Below are 12,963 nucleotides of genomic sequence, written 5' to 3' on the forward strand. Positions count from 1 at the left end.
TGTGCAGTGTCTTCTACCGCTGCCCTCTTTACAGGTTCATGGCAGTCACACGTGACAAAAAATACAATGTGACCTGTTACAATATAACCCTTGAATTACAGAGACAATACTACACTGAGTTTATTTCAGAGATTAATCATAAATACCAGTGCAGTTTTGTGCTGATGTTTCATTAGTCTGTCACTTAACAGCTCATTGCATTAATAAGGCTCATTGTATTGAAAAAGAAATTAATTGCATTTCTTATTTTTTAAGGTAATTGAAGAAGACACACCAAGCTTTTAAACTCAAGAGGTAGAAAAAATTGTAATACTTTTTTTTAATAAATACATTTATTAAAAATAACATAGTCTTCTATATAGGCCTCTCAGATAGTTCGGCCTACTTGGTTTTTTGGCTAGTAAAGAATGGTCAATGCCAGTAGAAACAAGTCTATAATTTGTATTAAATGGAACTGGCTCTGCAGTATTGCTATGTTAATAGTTGCAGTTACTTGCTTGTAATATTTCATTTTGTCTTTTGAGAGCATGAAAGAGCATTTTGTAGGTATGTATCAAATTCTTCAGGTCAGCTGGGTTCATAGTTATGCAGGCTCACAGTTCTGTAGCTTCGTTTTCTTCTGCTGGCAAGAGTTCTTCTTTGCTGGAAATACCCAAAGGAAACTCTTAAAGGAGATGTGGAGAGCGTTAGAATGTCAGGGTGCAACTTAGCCTTCTGTCATTTGTTTAATAATTATACATTTTCTGGTGTTGTAACAATTAATTCCTTTTACTGGAGAGTAGTTATGTATGAACTTTAGATGGACTTATTAGCTGTTTCCCTGGAATATAAATTGCTGCCATCAGTTGTTTGAAAAATTCCATTTTCATCTCAATGTGATTTTGTCATCTCAGCAACGCCTTCAGAGCCTTAATCCTGAAATAAGAGAGGAAGGAAGGGAAAATATCTTAAATAAGGAGTAACAATGGCAAATTTTTGTTTCGGGGGGTTGTTTTTCATAGACACTTGTTTACTATATAGATCAAATGCTTAGTGTGTCCTTTGACAAGTGCAGTCCATTAAATGCTTTATTCATGAACTGGGATCAAGGGATTGTCTCAGTTCTAGCCTGCTCTCTGAAATAAGACAATACAAGCAATTTCTATTAAGTATTACGCTTTAGGAGAGTGGGGGGAAAAGAAGAAATTCTTTAATCTCTTTGATCAGATTTGAATGGCAGAGAAATCTTATGCATTAATGTTTAAAATTAGAGATTTTTATCAGCAATCATTTTAGTAAGTAGAACTTGGGCTGCTGTGCTGAATAAATATACTTCTTAGTACGTGTAATGTGTTGATTTCCCTGGAGCTGCTCTTTAATTCATTGTAGAGAAAGAATGAAGAACTAGTAAATAACAAAAAGAAGAAACTGAGTGATATTGCTGTAAGTGGACACGTTCAAATTGGTATGACATGCATCTTTCTGGTAGCCCAGGGATAACTTACCAGATCATTTCTGTAGCAAATTGTTTCAGAATCAATCCCTGAAATTCATACTGGTAACAAGAAGCTTAGAGCTCAAAATTATTCATTATTTCTTCCCCTAAAACCTTTTCAAAACTCTTGGTCAGATCTTCAGATGCCCATAAACTCTCAAAGCGTGGTTGGATTCAGTGGGTCTAGACAGGTTTGCGCTAGTTAAGGCTCAAGCCCAGCATTGCATTTTAGAGCTCTGTACGGGAACTGGCATTGCTGTTCTTTAGTTAGAATCACATATGTAGCAATTTCCATTTCAGTGAAGCTTATGAATTAGAAATCTCACTTTTTTAATAGCGTTCAGGAAATAATTTCTGGTTTCTATACAGGGACTCATGAAGTGAGCGCACGTCAGACGCTCCAACGGCAGCAGAAGGTTCTGGTTTGCGGCAGCGTTTTTGCTGCTGGGCCTCCTGCCTGAAGAGTCTGAAATAGAATTACAGTACAATTTATTAAATTTATCATCATGCTGTAGAAGAAAAAGCATTTTCATGTTTTTATGATCTGACTGAGGATCTATACCATGTGACTAATCTGTTAAATTTTGGGATATCTGGCCAGTACAAGTTTGAACGGCAGTAATGTATGCTACACAGCCATGCTTAACGTCTTCAAAACTTTTTTTTAGCACTTGCCACTTGGACTGAAGTCTACCTAATTAAAGATGTCAGAATAAAGCAGTATCTTAGGAATCCAACTGAAACTAGGTAATGATGACAAAATAAAGTGATATCAGTTTGGATATATTTTAACATGATGTCAAAACACATTGTCATCAAAATCCCCAGAGACACCATTATGGTGTCAAAATGAAACATTATCAACCTAAGACTACAAGAATAACAACATAAAATAATACCATTGTAACTTTGTAATGTAATGCCAATATCATGCAAAATAAATTTGACATACTAAGTGGAATTACTTATTATACATATTTCATTTCTTTCTGTTTACTAAAAAACATATGGCAATGATGTTACTCAAGAAAACCTTATAGCATTTGCATAGCATTTGCTGAAGTAATGTGAAAGTTGAGATACAAATTAGCCATACCGAGAAGATCTTAACCACAGAAGCTGTTATGTTGCAGTCCTTAGCTTATCATCTCAGGCATGGCTATACACATCTGTATGTTTCAGAAACTAAAAATCTTAGGGTTTTTTCCTATAAAGGAGAATTACAAATAGTAGTATAGTGTGCTCTGTAAAGAACCATTAGAATTATATTAAAGTAAGTGAGAACTGGTCATTGTATAGACTTTATACAGGGTCTCAAAAACCACTTCTTAAAGAAGGCTATTGTCCATTTGTGGATATGTGAATGCAAACACAGAGAGACTGAGTGACAGACAATTTTATTCTAATTCATTTTTCTGCCTAAGGATTAAACTGTTGGGTTATACTGCTATGCCAGTTGACCATCACCTTCTACCAGCCATTCCTAGTACTAGATTTTCTTAGGATGATTCATTTTTCACCTACCTTGAGGCCAAGTTAGCCATCTAGAGTGGGATTCATCTGCCCTAATATAGTTGTCTGAAGCTACTCATCTAAGCCTGAGCTTGTCCCTCTACTATTCTTTGTCAATGAAGAAAATAATGAGCTCTCGAGGGTAAGTAATTGCATTCTAAGACAGGTGCTGTGAATTGCCCTCTGGAGTAGCTTATTTCTCTGTATTTCCTTTAGAAAGGGTCTATATGGGTAGTTTTAACTGCATGTCTGCCTTTTAGATGATTAAAATTGGTTGAGAAAAATCCTGCCTTACCTTCTCCTGGTAAATAATTTAGCTTTCCTATAGCCTTATCAGGCTAATTGTCTTGGTAAACCACTGAAGTGGTGTTACAAGTAAATGTATTCCCTCTGCAGCAAGAGAAATACACACTTTTGGGTATCTGAAATCTGCACTTGGGTTGAGACTAAGCAGCCCAACAACAATAAATATTAGAATTCAGGATTTCTAATCCAGTGTTTCAAAACATAGCAAGACCCCCAGCAATTACTGAGCATCCTGTGCAGTACATCTGAAAAAGAATTCCTGAGGAAAAGACATTTTCAGCATTTCCAAGAGGAAAAATAAGTGAGATAACTTGAAAATATCTTAAGTAGTGAAAGTTGAGTTCCAGCTGACTCACTAAATAACCAACTGAATTTTTGGATAAAAGGTAAGTGCTGTTCCTGTCTGTCCTTGCCTGGAATTGTTTGGGTTTTTTTTTTTAAGTATAACTGTAATTTTATGGCAATTTCTAGTTTTAAAGCTAATCAAGACAACATGGTGGTAAAGCATGATTAAAACATCTATTTATTAAAGTCTTCATCTTTACAATAAAATGCTGAAAGGATTTATCCAGAAATCAGTTGTTTTGCAAAATATCATACTGAGATTTTTTTAATCTCCATATGCAAATAATATTTAATTAAAAATCTTAATTAGTTTTTGTGCTAATCGGTATAAATCTTAGTGATCAACTTCATAAGAAGGCAACAGCCATGTGAATTTAGGCACCAATTCAAGTAATCAGTCTTAGCTTTGATTTTTGTTTTTTCTTGGTTGAGTCATATGGGAAACTGCATGCACAGGCACTAAATGATGAAATGCTTAACAGTAAGCTCAGATTTAAAGTTTTATTTAGAGGCTGCAGATTATTTAGTGCCAAAAATAAAACAATGATTCCACATTTCTCTGTTTTATATAGAATTTCTGATCTACTACTGATGCTCCTAGCAGAGGGAGTCTCCCTAAGTTTCAGATTTCAGAAACCGTGTGAAGCTTTGACCTAGCCTTGGTATCCTTAGGCCAGTCATTTTTGTTTGTTTGTTTTTAATGGACAACTTCTCATTTTGCACTTGGAAATTAGCCTATAGTTAAAGTAAGATATAATGTAAAATCAATCAAAATATTGTTTGAAGATTTATAATGCAATAGCCCCTCTGTCAAAGAACAGAAATAATTATACTGTAATTATGTTAGCGGCTGGTAAGGACTGTGGGAGCCATGCGAACTTTGCATAATGTATTATCTTTTTAAATGTTCAGGCATTTTAAAGAGATGTCTTTGTCTATACATCACTGTTTGTCTAGCGATGTACTGCTTGATACTGTAGTTTTATTCATATTTTAAAATTACATGTCATTTTTAGTGAGGGCAAGTGTTCACAAGAGTCAAAAATGTTCTGTTGTGTTTTGCTAGTTGCAACACCCTCATACCTGTTTCCTAAGCATTTTCTGTGGTTAAAGAGAAATAAAACAACATAAAATATTTTCTGGATTTCCAGTATAACTTATGTCAATGTATTAAGCAAGACCTAAATACCTTTTAAAGAAGGCTTTTTTGCAGTGAAACAGGGCTAAATTTCACCATTTACAAACATGGTGTAATGGTGCAGTATTTGAATAAAATATTACTCACTCACTTTTGATGAATCCTTCCAATCAAATGGTACAATCAGGATCTTTTTTTTTCTATTCTTTTGTCTCTAGACTCCTCCCATGAAAAGACACAGGCTTTTTCTCCACTCTAGTGTTGGCTAGAGTTGGGCTCTGAAGCAGATTTTAGCCTGTAAAATACAGTGTCACCACACGGCAGTAGCTGAGTCGTGTAAGGTGTGCTAGAGGGAGCTGGGCTATACCTACCTAACAACGTTCACGCTACACAGGTCGCGTTGGCTATGGACAGGTGGTCCTTTTTGCAAACAGCTGCCGCTCTTTAAGACGTGACTGCTCCCTACCTGCTTGTTGCTGCCCCTCTGCTGAAGATTTCTGCCCCCAGGTCTCGTCCAGAGAGGAGATCAGAGGGAGCTCTCCCTAAATAGCTTCCAGCAAAGCAGCTGGATTAGCTTAAACAGAGACGGAGGTTGACATGGCCTGAAGCCCACTAGGGATCTCTCTGATGATCCCTTCTGCTGGCACAGGAACGGCCAGCTAGGTCCAGGAGAGGATTTCTTCTCTGTGGTCTTTGTTAAATGTCTTTGTATTACTGTGCCAGGCAGTCCTCCTCGTGTTGACACAAAATAGCCTGTGATGCCTAATTGTGGATGTTCATCAGACCTAACAGCACTGGAGCCGTCATTGTCTGTTCCAGTTAGGATAGGAAGATACTTAGAAGGTCAGAGCCCGCTTCTCCCCGCCTGCCTTTGAAGTAATTTTGTATTTCATTTAGTATAAAAAATGCAAATTTCTCCTTTGCTTGATCACCAGTGTTTTTGTTTTATTTTCTTTTTCCATGTTTTATTAAATCTTTCTATGTGTATTTCTGCCATTTCTTTAACCCTTTCATAGGAAATTCACAGTTAGATGTCATATATTTCCTTTTAGGTTACATGTGGTGTTCTCTCTTTTCTTTTTTTTTTTAACTCGGAAAATGCAATACCCTATGACAATGGCTGTAACAAGTTGTGTGTGGCTGAAAATTGGCTTGGCTTATATCTGCAAAATCTAACAGCTCCAAAGTAAGGCTTAGACTGCGTGATAACCCAGTAGCTGAGTATCTGTTATCAGACGTTTATAGCAAGCTCCTAAAATGTCTGCTTTTCTTTTTAGTAGAAGAATTCCCCTGAAAAGTAAGACTGGATTTCTGTCTCCGGTGTGCAGGCTCTGACAGGCTAATAAGGAAGAGTGATGGTGGCAATAAAAAGGGTCTTGGGTGCATTCTTCAGATTTCACTGGTTGTAAAATGATGGCCCCGCTGCAGAAGGGCCACAGAGGGACTCGAAGTGAAATCTAGTCTGGAGAGTTTGAAGAGACTGCTGTGGTGAAGTGACCTCCCTCTCAGGTCCAGCTCTCCGCGTTGTTTATGGCCATCGCGTCAGAAGCGAGCGCCAAATTGAGAGCATTTGAGACTACCTTTTTAACCCAGAGAATAGAGATGTATGTTTTTGATTTTTAATGATTTAGTCTGTTGAAATTGGTGTGAAATGATCAACAAATCACGATGTCAAAATTTGGAAATTAATTTCTTTCACTGAAGAAAGCGAGTGCGTTTAGGGACTTGCATAACTTCTTTGTGGTATTGGAGTTGATGACTACCACTGTGAAGGTAAACTGGAAATGACAGAAAACTTCCTGATGAGCTGATTTCACATGCATAGATATTGACATAAATCCTAGGTTTTAAATCCTTGTTTTGATGGAATTAATATGCTGAAGTGTGTAGGTATGTGTACAGGTAACATGTTAGATCTCGCCTGTCACATTAAGCCAATCCCTGAATTTAGCTGCCTTTAAAAACTGCAGACTTTAAAGGATATATAATGCTCTGTATTCATTTCGCAAATATGAAATGGCAAGAGAGAAGGATTTTTATAACCTTGTGAGCAGTAGAAATAAGCCAAGATTGAAAGAGATCTGGGGGAAAAAAATCAGATAGGATGTATACCCTTCAGCATGCAAGAAGCTGCCCTTGTTAGAAACTAACTTTGCATGCATAATTAATTTGAGCAACACATTCCATTTCTTACAACTAGAACAGAAATTGAATTCAGGTGTTTGGTGAACATATGGGGGATTTACTGTGAATTTATGACCTGTGGTTTGAGTGTAAAACCCCAAGATACTAGCTGATAAAACTTAATGAAGCTTGTGCAGAGAAGCTATTTTTATTTGCAGTTTTGTAATTGATACATTTTTGGTTTTTTTACACCTCTTCCTCACCTTTTAATGCCTTATTCCCAATAAATTCTTCGACACTTAAAAACAAAAGTAGCGTAGGATAAACCTTTCTATGCCTCCTTCCAGGTTATAACTGCGCCATGTTACAAGTACATTTGTAGTCTAACAAATTTGATCTCTTGCTCAGCTGATTTTTTTCTCAGACTGACTGTAACAATTCTATAATCACCCAACAGCTCTTTTATACGACGCTGGCCATGGTTGCTCCTGTTTGTGAACCATGTCTATGTGTGTTAATATCCGTGTGTTTGTAGAAAATCTATTCCCTGGTGTCTCCGAGAAGAACCGTATGTAGGGCATGCTGGAAGGAGAGGACCAGCCAAATGGTTACACTAATGTAAGCTTGAGGACTGGTATTTAGATGTCAAAAAATAAACCATAGAACAAAATAATAGGAAAAGACCAACCTACCCTGGCAAGCTGGTGGCAGGAAACTTGCCAGTGCAAACTCTGCCGCTGCTCAGCCCTCATCAACTCAGCGGTGTGTGGGCACAGTCATCTCTGTCACTGGTGATTAACAAATCTGTTTAAAGTGAACAGACCAGCAGAGCGTGCATTGGAGTATGGTGCTAACTTTAAGCCTGGTAAAGGGCATACTTTTGTTTTATTTTATGTCCATGGCTTTTTGCAACAACTTGACAGTTTCTGCTTATCCACCCTCAAGGGCCATCCAAAACAGACAAATCCATCTGCTTGGAGTAAGCACCGTAGCGAGAGGGTGCTGGAGTTTCAGTAAATGTAGCAGAAGCTTTTATATTAGATTATCACCACTCTGCTTTCTGTTGAGCTGTTTTCATCCTGCTCAAGCCGTGAAGGAAGGGGCCGATTTTGTAGACTTTCAGCTAGTTCTGAACTTTGGCAAGGATGCATGCTGCCAACTATGGCACGGCCACCAGAGTGAGGACATTATTAATCCTCAATGGGACGGAAATAAACTCTTTTTCTGCTCCTCTTTACCTGCAGACACAGGTAGATTCAAATTCAGCTCTTGATTTTTAATACGACCTGAGTAATCTGTCCAAATGGAAAGGAATTTATTTTATACAAATAGGTGATAGTTACTTGCCAGCTTGAAGTAAATAAGAACCCATCTGTGTTTTATAACTGCTATCCAGAGATCTAAGCAGCCGGTCAGACCAGCGAGTCCCTGGCAGCTCAAATCTGTGTTAAAAGATTTCAAGGTGTAAAGAACACTGTTTGTTTACCAACCTTTTGGTTATTCTAGTCATGTTGCAACTGCCTGATGATGTTGTTAAGACCCCTTTCCATGCTTTTTCAGGCCAATAAATTTTTTTTCCAAAGCTTTAGTCATCCCTGTTCAGTAGCATGTTTGTATCTACTTTATCACACTGAAAATCTGTCTGTTTTGAAAGGATTACAACTCTGTACATCAGTGCATGACATCACACTGAGACATTGCTTAATGATCTGAGACTCTGATGGTCATTGCTGCGGCTGCTTGTTTCTGAAAATATGTGACAGCTCTGGCCTGTCTAAGCCTTGCTTACAGTTGCATTTTTAGCCCGTGCTGGCGGGTGTGTGTTTTAAAGCAGCGCTCACAAAATAGCTGATTGTGAAATGTGCCATCTGCAGATGGAAGGCAATGGGCTGCCAAGTAGAGATGTGAGACAAGGAAGCCCAGCCGCTTTGCAACCCAAGTTAACTTTGGCCCTAAAAGCCTTTCCTTGATTTTTATTTCTTTTAAGAACATTTAATAATGAGAGCACTTTGAAAGAAGACTGTCACTTGCATCCGATGCTAGGAGGTACTAATTGTGTTCTGTAAGTTCACAGCCATCCTGTTATTAAGTAGGCATAAGGAAAGGCTGTCTGGGCAAGCTGTGGGTACTGTAGAGATTTGTAATTCCAGTTTTGCTAAAAAGTTTAAAACTAGCATAGGTCAAATCTTCAATAAAATTTGGACAGATTTCATGTTAAACTCCTTCCTTCCTGCTAGTAGTCCTGAATTCTTTGAGGGGACTTTGCCTTCAGATTTTCAGTTCATTTAAATGAAAAACACAAACAAAACATGGTGCATTTAATTAAACTTTTGAGGACTTGCGCCATACATCTGCAAAAGTCAAAAGGGAATTTAAGCAGCAGGAACACCTGCAGCCCTGCATCCTAGTAGTCTGTTGCTATGACCCTACCTCTCTTGGATGAATTCATTCAATAAGTCAAAATTCATTTTGCTTTAGACTGGCTAAGGACTCTTCACACTGGGTATAATTTGTTTAGATCTGTCCCAAGGGATGATGATGTGACTTACATAAAGAGTTGTAGATAAAACAGAATATCTCAGGACCTGAAAAGGAATAAAGTTAGGTTTGCACTTTTAGGTTTGCACTCCAAAATTTTATTTGTGACAGTTTTTTATTGTGATTATGATTTTTGTGTTTCCCTCCTTCTGGAAGTAGTAATTGTTGCCTGGGGGCTGAATGAGATATCAAGTAGGTGTACCAAGTGTTCCCTGAGTGCAGTGGGAGTGCAGTGGGAGACATAAAAAACACAGCAAAAAAGCACTGATGATAAAATTAACTGGTTGAAGAAAGGCATGAAAAGAAGCGGGAGACAGCATGGAAGGCCAGGATGGCGATGCGCAAGCCTTCACTGGTGCAAAAGTTAGGGCAGCTGAATAATTTAACCTAGAGAATCAGAACAAGGTTGAAAAGAAAATAGAAACAAAAGGAAGCCAACGTGAGATATAGTCTAAGCACTCAAATAATCTTTTCTTAAAAGTATCTTAGCCCCTCTTTAGCTGCCTGCCTTTTCCCTTTTTCTCTTCTAAATAAAAATGTTTAATTTTATTTTTATTATTATAAAACTGCTGACCTGACCTCACTTTCTGTGTCTCACAGACTTTTTGAGCACAAAGAAGTTTGAGTAGATACAGAAGTGGTTTTGTCTTTTAATTTAGTTCTTTCTTTTCTGTGAAATAGTCCTTTTTTTATAATTCACTTCTTTTGCAATTTTCTAAATTTGGGTCATGTCCCTTGCTTTTCAGATAAAATAGAAATATTGTTAAAAGATTTATCTTCTCTGCCATTATCAAACCTTTTAATAGCTTGAATAACTTTTCTTAAATCAGCTTGACTTCTTTTTTCTTTTCTTTTTCTTTTCTTTTTCTTTTTTTTTTTTTTTGGTCATTAGAATAAGTTCTTCTTAGGTCTGGAGAGAAGTTAGTCATAAATCCCAGGATTCTCCTTGTCCTTTGTTGTTCCATCTCTGCAGTGTAAAAGGTGTCAAATTCATGCATTTGCTGTTCAGGAGGAGACATACATTTTGGCTTCATGGCATGGACGCTATGCATTTGCTTGCTATTCTGCTGTTGATGTAATTGTTTTAATGAATAACAATCACAAAATGTGCAGAAGTCCTCAGATCTGTAATAACCCTTCCAGTAGCCCATTTTGGAGCTGGTAGAGTGTGTCTGTTCCTTATAATGCACAGGGTTTAATGCAGTACTTTTGGGGTTTACCTTCTGTTTTTCTTTGCCATTGGATAATTGCTCCAGTGTCACTTTTGCCCTCCGATCCCTTACAATTTGAAACAACCTTGATTAAGGAAGGCTGATTATTTACCGATCATCTTGAGTACTTCAAGGTGTCTACATACGGTGCTTTCCTCATAATTTTGTGCCAAAGTTCAACGGCATTTCTCTTTCAAACATACGTTCTTATACCTGAAATACTAATACTTATAGTATTTTGCTACATTTAAGTGCAATTTATCTTGCAGAAAACACTGTCTGTGTAGAAAGTATTGGACTACTTGTTTGTTAGATTAACAATACCAGTTTTAAAAATCAACAGACCATTTAGAAGTATTTTGTGTGTCTTGTTCTGGATTGTGATGATTACATTTAAAATGTGTAGTATATAGCAATGCATGGGAAAAAAACAAGTGGTTGTATAGTAAAGCAGGGCAGAATTTGACAATAAAGAATAAATTTACATAACATAGAACTGCAAATGGAGATAAGCTGTTCCACAAAATTAAGTTGAATTAAGGAAATAGAATTAGCAACATACCTACAATGAAGTGGAAATTTTGAAAATGCCACAATGTTTCATTTCCACCTGTTCTAAATAAAGCTTTCTTTAACTGTACTTTTCAAAATGGCAATTGGTAAAATGGCACATAGAAGTTGACCTACCCTACAAATAAAGCATTTCTTAAAGCTCCCATTTCAAAAAAAAAAGAAAGAAAACATTTCCCTAAATTCCTTCCCCTTTTTTGCCTTTGGTTTCAAAGAAAAGAAAAAAAAAAACAAACCTCTTCAAAAATTAGCCTTTACTGGAACCACACTAATTTTTCTGTTTGGCCAACCAACCTCCATTTAATGGCACTGAAAAGGGTGGGAGGTAACGTCTCAGACACCTACAGCCTCCAATCCACTGCACCTACCAATCCCAAAAGACACAGAAAACAGTCACAAATGGACTCCAGAATTGTCTCTTTTTATATGAGAGAAGACATGGGACATAAATTCACTGTTTTTCATTGTACCGTGTGTCCAAGAACAGGAATCTATGGAATTATTTTCCGTTGTCTCCCTGCAGATTTCTCTTTTGAAATAAATTAATAGCTGACCATTCCTCATCAGCTCTTTTGAAATAAACCATGAAATGCAGGACTTAAGAAGGCCATAATAAGAGATTAAAATGCTTCTGGTTAGTCTTGATACAACATATTTGTTTGCCTGGCTTCCTGTGATTCCCACATTAACATGTTTGAAATACGGTGGGGGTTGTAGAGGTCAGGTGCGAGCCACACAGCTGGAAAAATGGCAACGAGGTTAATAAATATCCACTTTCCCTCTGCCCCGTAAAATAAGCCATTCCTTGTGCATATTTCATTATGGTTTCACATAAACCTGCGCTATGGAGAGCGGATTACCTGTGATAGGCATTGTGGAAAAAATGATGGTTTTGCAGAATTCATGGTTCTGGGTGTGATGTTACGTAGCAGTACCTCCGGGGCTGAGCCCTCCCCAGCCCACCGGCGTCCGTGGGGCATCAGCCAGCACCGGTCTGCTGCCCGAATGCGTTCCTGCGTACGGCACTGTCAAATGGATTGCTTTTTACTGGCCCCCAAGCCTTTTAATGCTTTCAGACTGATCAGTTTAAGACTTGTTAAAAACAGAACTAAGGGATGACAGGCTCTTATTGATTGGGGAAAATAATCAAATTTTATATAGGTAGGGCCTTCAGAATTTGTAATGAATTTGATGTGAATAAAGATCTGACAGTACTACAGTTTATTGATTGGGGAAAGGTATCTTTCATGTTTATTCAGTAGCAAAGATCATTAGGATTTTTCTCATAATTTCCCTTTATGTTAAGTCTGACACTAGCGCATGTATTCCTCTTCATTTCTAGGAGTAACATAGACTGAAAAGATGCCAGCAACTTTTGATGATTTTTAGGAATAGCCTCATTCATCTTATCCTTACACTGTCTGAAGTTTCTTTATAAGTCAAACAGCATTAATCATCTTTAAAAAAGTAAAGATCTTTGTACTAAATACTTGGAAATTATTTTTAGGTCTGTACTCCTGCACTGTAGTAGCAGTCCCTTTCTAAGAAATTACAGGCACAGATGGCAGTTCCTAAGTATATTGATCATGTCCGTCCTCCCTCTTTTAGCAACAGATCAACCCCTAACAATCATGACCGGATACAGCGCCTGAGACAAGAGTTTCAGCAAGCAAAGCAAGATGAGGACGTGGAAGACAGGAGACGTACCTACAGTTTTGAGCAGCCATGGGTAAGTGTACGCAGTC

At 37.6% G+C, this 12,963-nt stretch overlaps 1 protein-coding gene across 13 annotated transcripts in view; it reads left to right on the forward strand.

The window, feature by feature from the left end:
- The window catches only part of PARD3 (par-3 family cell polarity regulator), a 465,648-nt gene that overhangs the window by 437,370 nt on the left and 15,315 nt on the right, over window positions 1-12,963 (forward strand). For all 13 annotated transcript variants that reach the window (XM_075492487.1, XM_075492496.1, XM_075492486.1 and 10 more), the window contains one exon: window positions 12,827-12,947. In XM_075492487.1, the coding sequence (XP_075348602.1) occupies window positions 12,827-12,947 (121 nt within the window). The remainder of the gene's footprint in view (window positions 1-12,826; window positions 12,948-12,963) is intronic.

Source organism: Mycteria americana, chromosome 2, assembly GCF_035582795.1.
Source record: "Mycteria americana isolate JAX WOST 10 ecotype Jacksonville Zoo and Gardens chromosome 2, USCA_MyAme_1.0, whole genome shotgun sequence".
NCBI lineage: Eukaryota > Metazoa > Chordata > Aves > Ciconiiformes > Ciconiidae > Mycteria > Mycteria americana.